The sequence below is a fragment of the Littorina saxatilis genome, linkage group LG4 (assembly GCF_037325665.1).
Source record: "Littorina saxatilis isolate snail1 linkage group LG4, US_GU_Lsax_2.0, whole genome shotgun sequence".
In the NCBI taxonomy this organism is placed as follows: domain Eukaryota; kingdom Metazoa; phylum Mollusca; class Gastropoda; order Littorinimorpha; family Littorinidae; genus Littorina; species Littorina saxatilis.
In genome coordinates, this window is record NC_090248.1 from 36,040,076 (window position 1) to 36,061,173 (window position 21,098).

General features: G+C 40.6%; 1 protein-coding gene across 2 annotated transcripts; it reads right to left on the reverse strand.

The window, feature by feature from the left end:
• Positions 1 to 3,858: 3,858 nt before the first annotated feature.
• On the reverse strand, positions 3,859 to 20,765 carry LOC138964616 (interferon-related developmental regulator 1-like). Of its 2 annotated transcripts, none has more exons than XM_070336620.1 (12): positions 20,615 to 20,765; positions 14,901 to 15,029; positions 14,488 to 14,578; positions 12,736 to 12,816; positions 11,783 to 11,978; positions 11,067 to 11,129; positions 10,290 to 10,468; positions 8,204 to 8,312; positions 6,975 to 7,121; positions 5,893 to 6,024; positions 5,322 to 5,411; positions 3,859 to 4,970 (listed from the first exon to the last, which is right to left on the reverse strand). In XM_070336620.1, exons 1-12 carry the CDS (start codon positions 20,682 to 20,684, stop codon positions 4,884 to 4,886), a joined length of 1,374 nt encoding a protein of 457 aa, XP_070192721.1. In that variant the 5' UTR covers positions 20,685 to 20,765; the 3' UTR covers positions 3,859 to 4,883. The 2 variants fall into 2 exon arrangements, with proteins under 2 accessions (XP_070192721.1, XP_070192722.1); XM_070336621.1 differs by lacking the exon at positions 20,615 to 20,765 and adding an exon at positions 19,393 to 19,587.
• Positions 20,766 to 21,098: the final 333 nt, after the last annotated feature.

Consider the following 21,098-nt stretch of genomic DNA (forward strand, 5'->3'; position numbering starts at 1 on the left):
ATCACTTCGGTATCAGTCCGGCTTTTCCCAACCACCATTTGAATAACAGTTCCAATTTCCACAACCACCATGTTTCAGGTTCGGTAGGAATAAGCCCCGTCACACCACACCTGGGGATCAGTGGATTCAGTCCCTTGGCCTTTGCTTCGAGTCCTGTTTTAGCGTCTGGGCAGAGTTCTGCAAGAATGCACCCCGTAGGCTTCACAATGGGTTCTTTTCAAGAGACCCGCCACTCTGGCTCTAACTCTCAGATGGGTTCACGCGAAGCTAACCAAAGCAGCGGTCCGAGTGTGGATTCTATCAGGCAAAATCCCGTAGATGTTCGTGCCACGAGTCTTGGCTCGAATGTCTATCTTTGTGGACCTCCCTGCAGTCCCCAAACCTACCACCATGGTTACCTCTTCTCAAGCCCAGCTGTGACCTCTTACACGTCACGGGCATCTTTCAGTGATCAGTGGTCAAACAGCAACGTGACCAATTCTCTGGACCTCAGTCCAACAGCCGACCAGCCAGGGTCAGCTTTCAGGCCCTTCCAGAGAAGTGCAAATCTGCTGGACCCTTATGTAACTTTATAAGGTGCATTGTGGGCCTCTCCTGGAAAATAACAAGGTTAATTACTAGTGCTGGTAAATCTATTCACATTTTGTATCGTAGCATGTTTTTCCCTAACAGCTCTGTTGCAAAGAAAGCAGCATGATCTGTCACAAAGGTGTGACGTTTACGACAGGGGCACTTCCGTGCATAGCCATGTGCGCATGAGATTTGTTATCTGTGCATACAGTGGAACTCCCCTATAAAAAATCTCAGAAAATCAAGTCTTAAAAAGGAGGCAGTACTCATTTAAAATACGGAGGTAATGAGCAGAAAATCTGAAAAAGCAAGTTCTTCATTTTGTTTGTTAAAGGAAGGAGTCTTACATTGGGTGGTGGTTTTAAAAGAAGAGTTCCACTGTATTATTTTCAGAGCTGTGCTGCTTTTAATTGTTTTTCGTTCATACTTTGTGCCAGTGATGATGTTCTCTTGTGCTGCATCTTGTTTGTTCTTTGTTGTTGTCTTTTAGTGGTTGTAAGCTTTTTTGAGTGTCAATTTGGAAGACTTGAGGCTTAGGAATATACAGTTAAAGGTGGTCGTCTACATTTTTGCTTTTTTTCAATAATCTTATGGTTAGATTTCGATACAAAAGTATGTCAAATGATGAATGAACCATCGGGAAAAAATTATAGAAAAAAAAAAGGTAAAAAAAGATTTTATTTTTGGGTAGCGTGAGTCACCCTTCCAATATTTTGTTTTCTGTTTGCCGAGATGTGCTTTGCCTAAAAATACTGACCAATCAAATTCATGCTTATAGCCACGCCCAAACAAGTGCAGCAACAGTTTGACACTGGAGCGCTGTCCACGCTTTTTTTTTAAACGCACGAAATTTGAGAGGAGTTTTGCGCTTGGCATTTTCCAAATAAGGATATTCTACTATGAGTACTACGCTGGAATACTACAATGAATGTTCAAACGGCTACACTGGCTTCGTCTTTCCTGATCGAAAGGTGGTGTATTGTTGATATTTGTAGATAATAGACTGTGCATTTTAATGGTCAAATGGCGATTTCGGTATATAATGTAGACAAGGACCTTTAACATAAATTTATTTTATAAGCAAAGCAGTTTTTATGTGTATATGTGTGTGGTGAAGAGAAAGAGAGAGACCAAGAACACAGAGAGAGAGAGAGAGAGAGAGAGAGAGAGAGAGAGAGAGAGAGAGAGAGAGAGAGAGAGAGAGAGAGAGAGAGAGAGAGAGAGAGAGAGAGAGAGAGAGAGAGAGAGAGAGAGAGAGAGAGAGAGAGAGAGAGAGAGAGAGAGAGAGAGAGAGAGTAGAACGATCAAAAAAAGTTCATGCAAGCACGAGTCCTCATTTCAAAGGATATCAAAGCGAGTCATTCCAATGAAGATAATACAGAGTAACAAGGCACAAATCTGTCATTTCAACCAGTTTATTGTCACCAAAGAAAATGCATATATCTCTTATATTGAGCTCAAACAAAATATGCACACATAGATGGTAATATTAGCTCAAAATATTATGGCAAAACCACTACCTAAAACTCACATAAATCTTGACATAATCTGACACTGATAAAATAAAATACGAAACATACCAGTTTCCACCCTTAAGCTTTCAAAGAACTGTACAAAGTTCAACTGTAATTCAACACGCCTCTCTCAAAACCATGTACAATAAAACATCCACATACATTTTACAAATCAAGATGTACATCTCTCAAAGATAAGCAATCTCCTCTATTTCATTTTTATCATGAAAAAATCCTCTAAAAATTTGTCCAAATCAGTTTCTTACAGCACTGCAAAACCAGTCCACTCAATGGAATGTGCTTGCCTGTCTTAAAAATATCTGAAAATATTGCCAAAAGATGGAAAATCAAACACAATTTACAAACACCGTTTTGTGTTTTCCTCATATCCTTTCCAAGACATTAATGATCGGCATTGTGTTCCTCAAACTTTTCCTTTTTACCCCCAAAAGTATAATTTATATAAGATTACCTGCTGTTTTAACTTTGAATCAAATATTTGCAGCTGCTGTGAAAACATCAAAAACAAAAAATCTCTCGTACAGAGTGCTATCTTAATTTAGAAAACCTGTTATTCACTCTTTGGTCTTTCAAAAACATTTTTGAAACAATTATTCTATTGCTACTTTTATGCTACTTCACATGCCCTTGCCCAAATCTCTTTTAACTCATCAACACACAACCACACACAATCTATGTCCAATTTGAAATAACATTGACTGGAATCTCAATATTCAGATGATCGATATTCTGCTATTGCAAACCCTGGTAAAATATCAAGTTGGCACGGTAACCACACCATTTTGCCCCAATAAACACACTGAGGTATTTCTGCGTTAAACAGGTAGATCAGTAATCTTGAGACACAAAGCCCAGGTGGACTAGCTTTTATTAAAGGCACAGTAAGCCTCCCGTAAACCATCACAGAGCTCCCCGAGCGTCTAAATACAGTACAAGCATACTTCCATTTGAACGCTCACCGAACGGGAACATCCTGGCTGCTTTCTGTCGAGCGTGAGACATTTTCCAAGAATTTATTTTCGTAGACTTGTTCCGTTAACAACAACGGCGCCTCGTTTTTGCGCTAGACCTAACTTTTAAAATCTAAATAATAAATTGACAGCTTGTTACACAAACATTCTTTAATCATAAAAGAATTCGTTTTTCATCAAGACAAGATCAGAACAATTCGAAGTTTTGAAAGTTTAAAAAAAGAAAAGCCCGGAAGCAGGGTCACGCAAGGGTCGTAGCAGACGACGGCCGGTTTATCAGTGCAAATCGCCGTTCCTCTCAACAGTCAAAAGCCATCGCTAGAGTTCTTGTGAACCACAGCCGTTGTTTCGTGCATAAAAAAACGTGCTATTGTAGATAAGCTCACGTCGAGTCGCATTCAAATGACTAACTATGACGACTGCATTGTGAAAAGGGAAAACTGGATCACACGGGTTCACGATGGCTCAGGGGTAAGATAAACCACGCAAAAATAAATTCTTTGAAAATTGTTCGCTCTTTACGGAGGGCACCTAGGATGTTCTCAATTGGTGAGTGTTTAAATGAAAGGGTGTTTGTACTGTGTGTAAAAGCCTGACCGTATCTGTGATGGTTTACGGGAGGCTTACTCTGCCTTTAATAAATAGAATCTCAGCATTCAGAAAGCACATACTGTTTCCATTTAAACCGCTACATGTATAGGATGTTATTAAACAAGTCAGAACTTCTGCACTCTCCCCCATTCTCCTCTCATCTAGAATTTTACTTGTATTTGCTTTTACAGTATTTTTCTTTCTATTCTTTTTTCTGACCCCACACTCTGTGGATTTATCTCCTTTATTTTTTGTCTCAAGTATGTTTGCTATTGAAAAGTAGCTCGATGACCTTAAATCAAATTGGACGAACGTGGATGTTTGACAAATTCTTCCAGCTAAGCATGTAAACCCTGGTTTGATCTAACATACATTCACTGGCTTCTTTATTTGAGGGCGACCCTACCTTTAAGTCCTATTCAACCCCCCATCACTGTACATATCTACATGCATCAAACACAACTCCTTTTGATTACGCACACCAGATGAACCAAGCATCAACTAAATTCACAACTGATTAGTTACTTCGCACCAGATGAAACCACATCAAAAAGAAGTACACTGATCTGTACTCAACAAATCTCCCATGAATCAGCAAGTCAAAGCGACGGAAACTTAAATCATCAGCCACAAAACCCTTAACCCATTATTATGAGATCCGGGGGAAAGAGTGTCATTTTCCCAAGAGAAAAACCCACACAAACACACACAGTGTCGTTTGTCTCACATTAGGGATAAATCTGGTGTCAAGTGCTGATGTAATGTCATTTAATTTTTTTCCGAGTACCCTTGACACAACTTGAGAATCTGAGCATGAAATAAATATCTTTATGTACATACAATTGAAATCAGTCAGTCAGGTAGACAACATACACATGCAAAGCAAACATTTTCCAGACATATCAAAAACAAAAAAAGCAGCTTTTCAATGTTCACATCACACACACACACAACTTAAGAACAAAATGTGGGCTATCATGCTGTCAGCTGACCACCGCTCTGTACAGTTCAACTGGCGCCCAGCTTAACTACAAACAATTCAACCAGAGCCACGCATTCATTCTATCAGACATCCCATTTCACTCGACAAACAACCATTCAGTGCTATCACACGGATAATTCACATTGTAATGTTATAATGCCGAACCTCAGCTCCAAGGTCAACAACAAGAGAGCGGGTGCCAAAAATAAAAGGACGGGAGCTTGATGGTTACGCCTAGAACCCAATGACGGCAGATCTTTTGTCGCGGTTCTTTCCTCGGGACACAGTTCTCGCCTTGTCCGCCAAGCTGTTGTAGTATTTCTGAGAAAAAAAGACACAAAACAGGCATGAGATCACAAAATTGGACCCACAAAAAATTGATGCAATATCATGCAAACAGGGGGTCTCAAGAACGATCACTAGAGCTAGGAAAATTAGGGAAATCCGCTTGGCTGAACACTCCTATGCCTGATCTACTCTGCATTTAATTGTTATAGTACATGTGTCAGATCTTCCAAAATTCTCGTTCAACTTACAACTCACTAGTGTGCGATTTACACCTTAAACTTTTCAGTCTTTGTCTTGCTGTAGAAGACCGATAACTCTACATAACGCACTTGTTATTGTGGGTTTGTTTCCCCTTTCTTGATGACATCCTCAGAGGCTACTTACCCGCTGGACCTTGGTCATCTTGTGTTGAGGTTTGGCTCCCACAGGCAAGGGTGCTCCCAGGCCAAAGAACTCACGCAGCATAACGTTCTCCTGAAAAAACGTTTAACTAGGTATTAATTACAGTTCTATGGATGACACTGATGACAAACTATCCACAGTAGTAGTGGTACCTGCGATAAAAGGACGCCCCTGGTGGACAGGCAGGCAGGCAAAGAAACTCACACAATGAAAACCAAAGCTACTGGAAGAAAGACAGACAGAACGACTAGTCAGCCAGACAGAACGACTAGTCAGACAGACAGAACGACTAGTCAGCCAGACAGAACGACTAGTCAGACAGACAGAACGACTAGTCAGACAGAACGACTAGTCAGACAGACAAAAAGATAGTAAAAGCTGATATGCCAAAGAGACAGGTAAAGAAAGAACGAAGAGGGAAGCACAGACACAGAGAAAGACAAAAAGATAGGAACAGGTAATCGTGCCATAGAGGCAGGGAACTAAAGACAGAAGAGAAGGGACGCGCAGACGCAGAGAAAGACAAGATAGACAAAAAGTGAGTGTGCCTTACCTGCAGGTGGATGTTGACGCCGGAGTGGAGGACATTGCAGAAGGCGTTGTACTGAATCTTGGTGGCCCAGTCCTCCAGCATCAGCGACTCCAGCCGCCCCATCTTCACCACCTCCTCATCCACCACCCACGTCTGAAACCACAACACTAACAGTCATATTCATTCAACCTTCTGAGCCCTCTCCCTCTATCACCCACAACTGAAACCACAACACTAACAGTCACATTCATTCAACCTTCTGAGCCCTCTCCTTCTATCACCCACAACTGAAACCACAACACTAACAGTCACATTCATTCAACCTTCTGAGCCCTCTCCCTCTATCACCCACAACTGAAACCACAACACTAACAGTCACATTCATTCAACCTTCTGAGCCCTCTCCTTCTATCACCCACAACTGAAACCACAACACTAACAGTCACATTCATTCAACCTTCTGAGCCCTCTCCTTCCATCACCCACAACTAAAACCACAACACTAACAGTCACATTCATTCAACTTACTGAGCCCTCTCCTTCTATCACCCACAACTGAAACCACAACACTAACAGTCACATTCATTCAACTTTCTGAGCCCTCTCCTTCTATCACCCACAACTGAAACCACAACACTAACAGTCACATTCATTCAACTTTCTGAGCCCTCTCCTTCTATCACCCACAACTGAAACCACAACACTCAACAGCCACATTCAATTTTCTGAGCTCTGAAAACCAAGCAAACCTCCTAAGCTATTCTTGATTTTTTTTTAACATGCTTTCTGGCCACCACCAAGCTCCAAAATCAATACAATGCACTATCATCGTAAATCTGTTCGAGCTCCTTTCTTCCCTCTTCTCTAAAAACACTGTTTTGTCTCTTCCAGTGCTTCCAAAAGCAGAAAAAAATCAAGGCGCAAAAGTGCAAAGCCTCAGGAACAAAAGGCTCAAAACTCAGCTCACTCATCCCCAGAAGACAGAAGCACTAGTCAGACAGACAAAATGCACAATCATAGTAAATCATATTATTCAGATCCTTCCTTCACTCTCTTCTATTGCTGCCACCCGTGTATTTGCCTTCCCCTGCCCTGTGACTTACCTTGACAGTCTGCAGAATGTCCCTGAACCTGGATCGCTGGCGCCGGAGGGCGTTCCTTGCAATGTGCTTGGTGCTCTCCGTGGAGAGTTCTTTCAGCTGATCGCACAGCGCGTTCGTCTCCGCGTCCTCCTCACCAAACCCAAAGTCCTGAAAAACAAACTGTATACACAATTTGCATCTCGGGCTGTGGTAGTAACTAGTAAGAGCTTGAAGTGCCTGTGAGCATTGAAGTGTAAATTAACAGTTGGTTTTCTGTGTCTGACAACGCCAATAGTTTTTCCATTTCAACTCTACTTATTCTCTCAGGTACCACAAACAGGTTCTGCGCAACTCTCGCTCACAGTTATTTTCTATATTCACAGACCTTACTTCCCTTCCATTCTCAAATCTTGTCACTAGCACTATGCCTTGATTGGCTATGATTTTGCTTTTCTGTGTGTGAATTGTTTTTCTTCTGACTGAAAGAACCAGAAACCGTCCGACACCATGAGGCAACTTTCCTTGTTTTTATAACCAACAGGTTAAGACGTCAAAGATGTATCCTGTAGCTAGAGAAGACAGGGACAGAGTCACTGCTCTTGAGGGGCGGGGATGTAGCTCAGTCGGTAGCGCGCTGGATTTGTATCCAGTTGGCCGCTGTCAGCGTGAGTTCGTCCCCACGTTCGGCGAGATTTATTTCTCAGAGTCAATTTTGTGTGCAGACTCTCCTCGGTGTCCGAACACCCCCCGTGTGTACACGCAAGCACAAGACCAAGTGCGCACGAAAAAATCCTGTAATCCATGTCAGAGTTCGGTGGGTAATAGAAACACGAAAATACCCAGCATGCTTCCTCCGAAAGCGGCGTATGGCTGCCTAAATGGCGGGGTAAAAACGGTCATACAAGTAAAAGCCGTGGGAGTTTCAGCCCATGAACGAACAAACAAACAAACTGCTCTTGAGTACTACAAAGCAGACATCGGACATCTGAAATTTCAAATAACTACTGGTTAAAACATTAAGCAGAGCTGTGCTCTACATTTATTTTTAGTGCTTATTATGAACGACAAAGACTGAAAGCCAATCAGCTGGGGCTTTGTGATTTATTTTTTGTAAAGTTATGTAAAAGTAAAAGTCTTATGTCTAAGACATTTGCATTCAAGCAGCAAACCAAAAGCCTTTCCACAGTCTCAACTGCAGCAGCAATGGCAGAGTGAATAAAACTGCCGCACAGAAAGTGAAGTTGACTCACCTCATCAATATAGCGGTTCATGTCATACAGCAGCGCGATGGCTTCACCTGCAGCTACACGCAAGTCTGTGTCAGAGCCGCGTAGCAAGTCGCCCAGCAAGCTGATGTGCCTGTCAAAATAGAACCATGTACAATATAATCAAACATTTTAGTAATACATTTTCATTTGATTAATATACTTACCCAACTCACATATAGCAATTAACCCTAGTTCAGTGCTCACTGCTGGTAACGCTGTACGCGTCCCCTTGGTAACAAGGGAGACAACTCTAAAAAAGAGTGACCAATACCCATACTGGTATAAGGCCAGACCAATACTGAGTCTGTCTTCCGTATGCGTGCGCATATGCCACCATGTTTTCATTTCCTACCTCAGCGCTCAGTCAAATTGGTCGATATTTTGTACCCTCTGGCTAGGCTAGGGCAATCGAACCACTGCGGCATTCCAAAAACAAAAATTGCTCGTCACGTCCCCTGAGTCTGCACGCATGAGGCAGGCTGGTAATAAGTCTTATATATGGTACGGACCTTCTAAACCCTACACGTTTTCAATTCCGATTGTTCTTGCCTTGAAATAATAACAGGCATGGGAATTGAAAATTTTCAAAAAGGCGGAAAATTTATAACGCGAAGCGCCTAGCCTTACTAGGGGAGTCCGGGGGAAAAATTTTTTCTCCAAAGAACCCAGATGGTGCAATCTGGTGTCATCTGAGCTCCAAGTTTGCCATTAAATTCTGTTTTTAGAATCAGAGTTTTTAGTACAAAAATGTACCAATTTTTGCTTCTTTGAAGAAAAAAAATATATACATGTATTATATGGTTTAAATTTGTAAAAAAAATTTGATCTGTTGAGACAAACAAGAAAATGTAACTTGTAACACAATCTGTGCAATCTGGTTTACTTTCAAACATAAAAGTTCAATAACTGAGGCGGGCGGTAGCAGTGCCTGAACAAAGTACGGAAAGTTTGAGGGATTTTGTGCAAAGGCCAAAGTAACCGGTGCTTTTTTTGTGTGCCTCCCCCCTTTATTTTTTCGGCGGACACTTTTGCATTTTCGGCGGGATAAAAAAATTGGGCGGACAATTCCCATGCCTGTAATAATTCGGAAACCATTCATTTAATGAACTGATGCAGTCGTATTTCAGTGTAATCTAGTCTGCTACGTATATATTACAAATGCTGATCTATAGCTGGTTCGTTATCGAAATAACACTTGTTTTCTGTTAGCTGCTGGGAATTGTATACTAACTCATCATTTGGTAATGTGGATAATAAGCTACGGCATAATTATGAGAAGATTCTTCGCAAGTCGAAACGGAAAAATTAGACACAGCGGGTTCTATTCTTAGATCAGTGGCAACTGTGGCACAGGCACATGCAATCTGTCAGAAAAAAAACACTTCTGCTTTAATTGAGAAGCAGGAAATTTATGGTATTTTGGTATTGTGGAGAATATAAGCTACATGTCATTAATTAATTCTGAGGATGAGAGTACAGTCTCGCTTAGGCAAAGGGCGGAAGAATACGCTCTGTGGAAAAGTTAGCGCACGCCATTAGCCAATCAACTGGTTCACATCAGTCATGTGACACCAGTTCTTACTGACAATTGTTGTTAAAGCAGTTATCCCAAAATTTGATGGAGAATAACCAAACAAAGGAGGATCTTCTTCTTCTTCTACACTTATGAGCTGCAACTCCCACATAAGGCCCCCCCAAAAAATAGGTCTGTTTACGGTAACATAGGCCCAAAAAATAGGGTCGGTAGGTCGGGATTTTTTTTTCTTCCAAAAAACCATATTTTTACGTTATTTAAAAAAAAAAAAAGATCCCCCCCCCCCCCCCCCAAATGCCAAAAAAAAGTCTAGGGTCGCGCGAAAAAATAGGGTCGGTCGGGATACCGTAAACAGATTATTTTGGGGGGGGGGCATAAACTCGACACGAGTAGGTTTTTTACCTGAGTAACTGTTCATTTTAAGCCCCCTCCTTTTTAACTTATTTAAGACCCGAATCTCATATTTTTTAGGTTGTTAAAAGGAAGGGGGAGTACCACTGTACAAATGTAAAGGGCTAAGGGCAGGACACTCACGTCTGCGCCGTGCGCTGGATGAAGAAGTCCGGGGTGCGGGTCAGCAGAAGACACCAGGCGTCCAGACAGCTCACGTTGAGGACGCTCATCTGGGGGTTGCCCTGCGGCAGGGAGCCGTCAGCTTTCCTGTACGCCTTTTTGAACACATCTTCCATCATCCCCATCTTTGAACACAGCTCCTATAGACAAAGCAACTGGATGTGATTACAAAATTTAAAAAAACTGAACGAAAGCAAAAAAGACTTTTTTGGGCTACAAGAGCAAATCTGATCATTTAAAACTGAAAATTGTTTCTCATCACAACAGAACTCATGTGTATCTGCATCTTTTCTTTCACACTTGACAAAAAAGTCTATGTGCTCAACAATGTGTGGGTTTTTAGTCTCCCCCCCCCCCCCCCATTTTTGTGTGTGTGCAAAAATGTACAACCCAAACACAAAAACAAGCAGATTTGGATGAGGCCTGTCTTATGCTTCCCATGTTTCACTGTGTGTGTGTGTGTGTGTGTGTGTGTGTGTGTGTGTACTTTTAACATTGTACGCTAAGTTTTGCTTAGTGCTTTGGTTCTTGGTGTTATGTCTCAGTTAAATGTATGCTTTGTATGCTTGTTGATTTGTGCTAGTTTATTCTATAATGAATTTGTAAAGCGCCTGGAGCCAATTGATGGGACTCGCGCTATAGAAAAGTTATTTATTATTATTATTATTAAAGATGGTGATAAGAGTAACTGACAGTGCCTTAACGAAAAAAGCACAAAGAAACTGTCCAATATCTTACCTCCACATCATCGCGTTTTGGACTGGACGTTAGGAAGCAGCACATGGCAAGAGCCGAAGCACACTGTAATAAAAACCAAACAACATGTCAGGAAATATTTGAACCATTACTAATTAGGCATAACTAGTGCCTATGTAATTTAAAAGTACTTTTTCTCATAACAGGCTGGAGAACAGCTGAGGGAACATAGATGTCTAAAAACTGGCCCTGGGTCAAGGACCACTTAGGCACATAAGGGGTCCAATAACAATTCCTTGGAATTCTGACAAAAATGTTCCGTATTATTTTTTTGAGGAATTCATTTATCAAGGACCCTTATTTTCCCTTTCACTCGGGAAGACTCCTGCCTTCTAAACTTTTTTTATTTGATGAGATTCCATGACATGAGAAACGTTCTCCAGCATACTACGTTCAAATCTAATCAACACTGTTTTAATTCAACTGAAATTACAGCAATGTTGCGTATCCACTAATACTGCACAGAAACCATGCTTCTCATCACATAAATAGGCCTGGGAACCCAATTTTGCAATTGTGTCAAAGACTAGATCGCCTTTGGGATGTGCTTGTGAAGAAAAGAAATCGAAGAATTTGTTTGTCATTTTTTCGCCACTGACTGGACGGGTTGATTCTTGGACAATCAAGTTTACAAAATCAGGAGAAATTTGCCTGGGTTCCCATGTGTGCACAAAGCCTAAGCTTGCCCTGCCCCTCACCTCAGCGCGTGTCTGGACAGAGGCGGTGTTGTCGGCCAGCATTGTGGAGAGGACAGCCTGGATTTCAGTGTAGAGGTGAACCAGGTCGGGGCCCAGCTGCAGGGCCAGTAGACTGATGCACTGTGCCGCAAGGCTCTGCTCTTCTGTCTTCCCCTTCTTCACACACTTCAGCAGGCTGTCCGCTACTGTCTCCTTCCTGCAAAAGGCACAGAACATGTGTATCTTAGAAGCTGCAAATGTTAGATTTTGTCTTTTTCTTCCTCTGCATTCAGGAGCTGAAACTCCCAGTTTTTTTTTGCAGGAGTGGAGTTTGACCAATTCCCTTTACTAACCTTAAGGTCAAAAAAAATAATAGGTGTGGTTACGGTAACATAGCCAAAAAAAAATAGGGTAGGAAGGTAGGCAATCACTTTTTTTTTCTTCTTTTTTTTTCTAATGTGTACAAATTAAACCTACTTGACAGGGAAATAAGTGTGCGACTCGGGCGCTGTCGCTTTCATTGCGTTTTCTGCACTCGTTTTCTTGTGTGATTTTTGTTTTTTGACAAATGTAATAAAAAGTTATAGGGTCGGCCCCTAAAAATAGGGTAGGTCGGGTTACCGTAACCACACCTATTTTTTTTTTAAGGCCTAATAAAGAACTAAGTTATAGGACGGCGCACAAATCCAATCAGACAATAACATGTGATAAAATACAATGAACAATTAAAAAGAAAACGCAGAATATGTGTGTTGTATTTGTAAAAGTAAACATTGTGAAAATTCAAACCAGCAGTGTTCATTATCCGTTTCTTTAATTTAATTTTTTTTTACTTTCTGGTATTTGCTTGCTTTTGTCACAGTCTGCTTCGAGTCCCATGAAAACATACACCAATACACCCAAATTTAAAGAAGTTTCTGCCAGCGTATGCAAGCACAAGCGCATGCACACACACACAATGACACACAAATTACCTTTTTTCCAGGAAGTCTACAAGATACTTCTTACAGAGCGCCTGCTTTAGTCCATCCAGGAACTTCTTGCGTTGAGGTCCACTGTTTCCAAAAACAAACAAGTCGCGTAAGGCAAAAATACAACATTTAGTCAAGCTCAGTCGAACTCACAGAATGAAACTGAACGCATTGCATTTTTTCCGCAAGACCGTACACTCGTAGCATCGTCTGTCCACCGCTCGTGGCAAAGGCAGTGAAATTAACAATCCAGAAAAGCGCGGTAGCGGTTGCGCTGAGGAGGATAGTCCGCTTTTCTATATCTCTATTCTTTTTAACTCTCTGACGTGTTTTTAATCCAAACATATCTTCTTCTGCGTTCGTGGGCTGAAACTCCCACGTACACTCGTGTTTTTAGCACGAGTGGAATTTTACGTGTATGACCGTTTTTTACCCCGCCATTTAGACAGCCATACGCCGTTTTCGGAGGAAGCATACGGATCGACCAGCAACAGTCTGACCGCTTTAGGAACCAACCGTTCAAGAATAGTATGGAATGGAGCGTCGCGATCAGCGGACCGGCCGAAAAACTTGGGTCTATACCTACATATACCCCAAAATTTTCTCAGCGGATTTGCACGAATCTCAAGAATGATCCCTGGAGCCTAAAAATTTACGGAATTCCGTAAATTTACGGAAGAATCCCATGTCTGAACATTTAGTCAAAACTTGACTAAATGTAAAAAGACACACAAAATAATTCTCAAGTCTCATATCATGCAGTATTTCCGTCCCATTTAAACTAACCATCCGGTCATCCCACTTTCAAAAAAAAGGTAGTTTCACTGCCCTTTTTTTTTTTAAACAGATTGAGGTTACAGGAAAAATAAAAGATGATAAAATTTTAAAAAAAGAGAGCTATAATTTTCAATCCAATTTTGCACAACTATCATGCAATCACAATGTAATCTTGCATAACTGATCTAGAGAAAGCCTGAAACAGTGAAAACATCAGCTGTAAATCTCATCACCTGGCTGAAACACTTTTCACTTCCATCTATGCATGTGTATGACTGCAGGCCGACCTCAATTATTCAACAAACAGAATCATATTCCTTAAAATGCTGTAATTTAACACCAAGTTTTTTTTAATTTTCTTTTAGCTGAGACCAGCTGTGCTGCAGCAGGTCACCCAGAATTGTAGTAACTGTGCAGAAACTGTATCAACACGCTGGAATGCAGGCGTTAGATCGACGTTACAGGAAGCGACTGAAGCTCACAGTCTGAGCAGAATGCAGATACGTGCTGAATGAGAGCAGATGCAATGTAGTGACTATGTAGTGTACGGATATATCTGTACCTGGTCTGATAGAGCCATTTGAGTGGGTACGGATATATCCGTACCTGTAAGACAATGATTTAACCAAGTTTACAACATAAATCACCCAACAACATTAAATTTACACTGTGGCAATAAGTTCTCTCTCACTGTGATGGCAACAGATGGTAGAAGCATGTCATTGATTGACTGGCCATCGTTCTCACCACAGACTGGGAACAATTGTTTAAATAGCAAGTTCAATATCTGCTCCATAAGTGCTTGTATTTCTGTCTACTTAAAAAGATCACATGTACCTGTGTTTGTAATGTTTTGTTTTGTCATTAATAAAAAGTTCCACTAACTTACCATTCTGAATTTTGGAACGTTAGCAGTCTTATCCGTTTTTGGATTTCAACATGACTGTAAATAAAGTAATTGTAAATGCTGACACTGACCTTTTGGACAGCAGTCCCTCGATGCACTCACACAGCCGATCCTCAAAGCTCTCCTGCTCTGAGTTGTCCTCAACCTCCTCCACCTCCGGACCTGAAACACATAATTATAGAATTAATAATAATAATACAAGAGCAAACCCTAAAAAAGCAGAAATTCTAGGCAGCCTCTAGGCTATTTCAGCCTTTTTTGCTTCTGCCAAATCCCATGCCTGGATCATGTACAAGCTCACTACAGCAATGTTTCTCATCACAACCAGTCAAAATCACTTGATACTGACTGCATCAGCCATTCAGTGTACGCATATGCATTCCACGACAGCATTACTCACCAGAATAACAGTGACGCGGACAGGTCAATAAAAAGAATACAACAGAGTGAATCAGTGAGTCTATTCAACTAATGGATTGCTTACCAGAACCCAAGTCACAGATGCTGGAATTGTCGGACAGAACACTGGCCGTACTCCAGTTATCCCCAGTGCTGTTCTCATCATCAGTTGGTGGCCGTGAACCAGCCGCACCAGCCCCTTTTTTCTGGGCACCTGGACAAAAAACAAACAATTTTTGTTATTGTAATTAAGTAGGCACAGGATGTAAAACAAGATTTTTTTTCTAAAGAAATAAGTAAGTTTAGTGAAGGTTTCATTTATAGACAAAACAAGACATTCACTAGAATTTCATTTTCAACTATCGCTCTTTAAGTTTTAAGTGGACGAAGAAGATACACAACCTAACATAATGATTGGTGATTTTAAAGAACTTGCAGTGTATTTTTTATTTTATGAGAAATAATCTGAAACTGACTTATGCCACTAATTTCAGTAAGAATATCAGAAATCATGGGCCTGAATCTCAAATACCGCTCCAGAATGGTACCCTTGGAGCCGAACCACAAAAGACAGAATTTAGCCCAAAAAAGTCTTCCACTGTCTCTGTGAGTGCAAGGGAAGATTCGCATGCGAAAATAGGGGCAGTGATACTTCATCTGCCATTACATTCACAGGACAGCTATGAGGCTTGTCACCGGACAAAGAGGGCAATTCGACTTGGGATTCAAAAGATGCATCGGTCAAAATGTCCCCAAAAATGTGTAATCACTTTACACTACAGAAAAACACCTATAAAAGTCTGACCCCAAACAGGACTTACTGGCTTTCAATTTTAACTTTCTTTCTTTCTTTATTTGGTGTGATTAACGTAGTTTTCAACCACGAAGGTTATATCGCGACGGAATTTTAAAACATATGGCTTGTGTTTCGACCCACTCAAGTAAGGCTGATGGGATCTATGTCGACCAAAAGAGTGTGATTTTCCTGTAGGTGGAGTTACTGTATGGGGATTCCCTGTATACAGAGATTCCCACAGGCGGGAGTTCCTGTAGAATTTCACTGATCTCGCTGAAAGTCACGCGATGCTTGGCGACATCAATAGAATGATGTTTTTCTAGCTTTTTTAAAAAATATTTTAGCCAAGCATAGGAACTCCACCTACAGGGAATCCCACTCTTTTGGTCGACATAGACCCCTTTAGCTCTAGTAAGTGGTATGCTCGCTAGGCATTGGTGTCTTTCGACTGACACGGACAGACATTAACAAATCGAAGTTGTCTGTACTGTTGAATGTAGATGAGAACATTCTAGAATCTCACAATAGTCACAACTCACATGTCAATTTTTATGCTCTGGCACAGTGAATAAACAATTTGATCCAATTTCAAGGTAATAACTAATACTCTTTTTACGCTCGGAGGAAAGCTTTAGTAATTTTACACTCTGGGAAAAATTACACGAACCCTGTATCTACTGAAAGAAAAATCAAGTAAATACACGTAATAAGGAGAAAAAAGAGGAACAGGGTCTGTTCAATGTTGTCATGCCACATACAAAAAAACTATAATCAGGACAGTGTACCAATGATTTGTGATCACAAACTCATGTAAAACTATAAACCACTGTACACCAGCATCACAGCAGGTACACCAAAGTCAGTCAATCAGCTGTCCGCTGAGTGGAATTTCCCCAATTTTACCCTATCTTTCTCCTCTATTTTCTCTGTGTGTATGGCGATGGATGAAATAAAATTTATACTGGGTGAAAGTTTATTCTTTTGTCTTTTATTCTGTTCTATTCTTTATTAGTTTGATAGCTTAGAAATTGGGGAAATCGTAGTTTGAAAAAGTGATGTGTGTGCCGCAGCGAAGATGGCTCCCGCGGTTGGGCCGGTCAATTTTACGATGGGTAGGTTCACTTCTCTCCAAAGTGCATCGGGTGAGATCATCAAATCTAAAAATAACCACCAATGAATGAAAGAGGAGGTTGTGAGCCTCGTTTCCGTATAATTCATTGATCCATACTCGCGCGCTTTACAAGTAAAATCTGTGAATGAAAACTACTACGCGTTTTTTCTACTTGATTTGTTGAAAATACCATCGAAAGGAGCCCACCATGTGAAAGAACGCACCTTTTTCTTCAAAACTGTCAAGTTTGTTTAACTTGTTTCGACACTCACGCGACGTGTAGCCCGATCAAAGATGTGAAGTGTGAAAGTTTTCACGTCGGGTCAATGACCACAATGGCTGCCTGCGGCGAAGTGACCGAGCGTGACCCGTCACCACAACAATGCAGCGATCCGTCCAGTTGTTCATCCCCATTCACATGGGAGATGCTTGTTGGTCAGATTGAACTTATATTTTGTTTGTTTGCGTTGTTATTTTGCCCCAAAACAAACACTTTGTTCGTATATTTTGTCTTTGAAAATGGTGGTTGTCTGCCTGAAGAGATCGATGAAAAGCGAGCTGGGGTAGGGTGGTAAAGTTCACTTGTGAATTAACTTCCTTTACACTATGCAGCGTAACTTTACATTGCTTTTGTAGGGAATATGTTGTATTATTGTTTACGCAACTTTTTACTTGAGTATTGCATCTATATGTTGCCAAAAATGTCATTTTTTAATGGTCACGTGACCTTCGCAAATTTTCCGTCTGCCGGCAAGCGGACAGCAGAGTAGGCCTACTGCTGTTGCTGAGACCATCCCTGAGATGTAGGCCTAGGATGGAGACAGAATGACCAACCTTTGACTTTGTAGGAGATTAGATACACTATACACTATACAGCCTAAGGGATTTGATTTTTTTCTCAGGAAGGGGGGGGGGGGGGGGGGGGGGAGACTCAAATTTTTGTTTTTTTTGTTTGTTGATCAAAACATGAAGAAAGCAGAACTTTTGAGCAAGAAAATGTTCATTAAATAAACTGTTAGCCTGTCACATTATCCTGTGTAACAATCCAACATGAATGGCAACAACTACTGTGGTGAGGAATGATCTAACGTTATGTCGCTATTACAAAATGTATTATGTAATAAATACAAAAACATATTTCATGTTTTCAAGTCTTTTAAGTACTTTAGTTGAGTTCAGTGTTTAATGCTGATTCCAATGATACCAAAACCGTTTTTGTAGGTGAATTAGAACAGAAGTTATGAAAAATGCCAAAGTAGCATATTGTGCGTTATGCTGTGTATCTGTTAAATCCCTAGTAAAATCGCATGTTTTGCAGTTTTTGAGAGATGATTTCATACATTTCCTGACATCAGGTCCCTTGCAAAAAATTTAGGCTTGTTGTATGTTTTCAGTAGAAGTAATAAAAGTGAAATTGACACAAATCATGCATTTGGTTGCTTTAGTGTTGTCCTTCAAAGTTGCCTAATTTGCTAATTTGTAAAGTGTCCTAAAAGCGCGCGCTAAAATTAAATGATTAAAAAATCATAACTTTGGTTCTCTTCTTCTTCTTCTTCTTCCCGTGGGGGACCGGATCCAATTTCTTGGATGTTGAAGGTCCCGTTCTAATTGACATACACAAATGATTTTGGTACCATTGGAATCAGAATAAAAAGATCTATCAGAAAATACTAACTTTGAAAATAATATCCTAACTTCAAAAATCACTTTGGTGTACCTGATCACAATCTGACAGGAAACATTAAAACTTACCAACACATTTCTTAAACTTAGAATCTTTGTGTGATGAACTCATTGATTTCACACTAGTACTAGTAGCCCTTCCTGAAGACATTATCTTAAGTAATCTCAGATTACATTCATTTGAGTGACAATGTTGAAGCAGAACAACACAAATCGAACTTGCTGACATTCAATTTTGAAACATATGGCTTCTGTTTCGACCTCCTGCAATACGTATTAGGTATATTACTTGGTTGTCCTCAAAAGCCATAAATAGGCATTCCAGTTCAACTTGGTTTTGCTAAAAAGTATCAACTATCATGAGAGTTGCTTAGGTCACCATAATATGGAAAACGGATGTTTTCATGCAAGCTCACTGTATGTCTAGAGACCATTAAAGGCACCATATGGGCAACTTGTCATTAAATTCCCGCGACCTGTCATAAACTCAACTGGGAGGTCAACGTTCTAACTTTTTTTGAGGTTACAGGGCGTGAGGGAAAAATGGCAGTGGAACACATGACGGTGACCTCCTTTTCGAAAACCGGACTAGGGCGGCGAGACAAACAAAGCAAACCATCTTTGTTCACTTACTAACATAGATCGATCGTTTTACACAGTTTCTGAAAGTATGTATGCTAACATTTCCTCGTCGTTAGTCGTAACAAGATATGTTACGGCATCGTGTCTGTGTTGATGCAATGCTCTTGGGTTGTTCAATGTCGGCGGAAAGAAAGAATGTGAAAGACATGTTGCTGCTTGGAAACGCCTGTAACACCCATATCGATTAAAATACAATTAGGACATCCAAATAACTCTCACAAAGTTAAGAAACTGGACTATTATGGACTGGGCGGTGACCATATGGCCAAAAATATACGTACCGCCACACGTGGGTCTACACGAGCCATATTTGTTCAGATTACAGCGAACAAGCCATCGACTTACCCCGCTTCTTGTTGTTCTTCGGCATTATTTCACTTCTTTTCTCTGGTCCCAATTAAATCTATGATGTTCTAACACTCGTTCGTCACATATATGATAACCAGACTTGTGGCCAATTGTCGTTTGATGGAAAAATCTTTGAGACCGAAAATTCATTGCTCATGCGAAGTGCGCCACAAAATGCACTGAACGAACAGCGTTCTAAATTTAGCAACATCCTGACAAAATTTCACAACCAACCACAAAAACACAACCCCAAACACAATTGGTAAAATACTAGAGGAAATACAAAAATTATTCTTATTTTATCAAGGGCTAATACCTTGTTATATCAAAGATTTGATTTTGTTTATTTACTGTTCGTAACCTAGCAAAAATAGAACCGAGAGTGACTAAACGCCCGGCTCAGTGTCTCCTTTGCTCTGATTGGATATTCAAAGAAGTGGTGATAGTAGTAGTAGTAGTAGTAGTAGTATATAGGGGCGGCTATATTTGTTAGCCGAAGGCCGCGAGGCCTTATTGGTGCCCCTTCTTTGTCAGATACTTTGCATGCCTAAATCCCTATTCTTTCAATGCTTTCAATCAAAGTCGTAAAAAAGGTTAAGAAATTTTGGAGAATTGTCCAAGAAGTTTTTGAAGGCGTCTACTGTGGGTGCGAATTTTATGTTAGCGGGTAGTGCATTCCAATTGTTAGCAACTCTATGAGAAAACGAAAACTTGCGCTTGTTAGTCTTACAGTGTTGAACAAAGATTTTTCCCTGGCTGTTTCTGGTGTTGTCTGTCTGCTTGAATGTGAATATTTTGTGCATGTCAATATCATCCACCCCATTTATAATTAGGCTATATGTTTGTATTAGCCGGGTCACCCCTTGTCCTCCTTCCCTTCAGAGAGTGGAGGTCTAAGTGATGCAAAACCATTATATGCGACAACGGAAGAGGATTCATCATTCCGGCATGTAGTCACAGATGGATAAATATAATTTATACAAACTGTATAACAAATAAACTGTCCTGATCAAAGAAACTGAAACGATATTAATTGTTTGAATGAAATTGTGTGAGACCGGCCATAGAGAGAACTGCAGTTGTATCATCTCTGGCCCGGCCCGGTGAGACTTGAGAGGGCGGGGGTTCTGGAACTAAATTAACTTACTCTAATATTACGTTTAGTTAAAGATTAGTTTACTTTAGTTAAAAGTATCTCTCAAACGCTCGAACAACTCACAGTCTTTGTCTCCGGTACCCTGTCCATCCCCGGGCCAAGAAGTATTTGGGGAGCCAGTAAAGTCCCCCATCACACACACTTCAGTCAGTCAAAATGTAAACGGCTGAATTCTTCAACTTGTTCAAGTTCAATTCAATGAACAGCTTAACGTTTTTCACTCCTAGAGCTAGAGCTCTTATATACAGTTCCAACACTAACATTCTTATTCTCGGACCTAGAACTAGAAGACAGTGTACCTTCAAAACTTTTCAGGCTATTTTTAATCTTCAATGATTTCCAGAGTTTCAAATACATTGTGCAATTTCTGTATTCCAGTACAGAGGTCATTCAAGTGTTGATTTTAATATTAGCAGTGGTGAGAGCACTGACTTATTAATAGCATCTCGGTATGCTATTATTAACTCAATGATTGAGAGTTTAAGCTTATCGTTTTCTGGTGAAAGAAAAAAGTTGAGTGAACTATAACGTCGTGCAAATAAGGCAT

Excerpts from the sequence above, each read along its gene's own strand:
- LOC138964616 (XM_070336620.1), bottom strand. The coding sequence starts at position 20,684 with ATGGGGGACTTTACTGGCTCCCCAAATACTTCTTGGCCCGGGGATGGA. Across the intron at positions 15,030-20,614 it reads GGGTACCGGAGACAAAGACT|GTGCCCAGAAAAAAGGGGCT; the intron begins GTGAGTTGTTCG and ends TTTTTTGTCCAG. Across the intron at positions 11,130-11,782 it reads CTGTCCAGACACGCGCTGAG|TGTGCTTCGGCTCTTGCCAT; the intron begins GTGAGGGGCAGG and ends TTTTTATTACAG.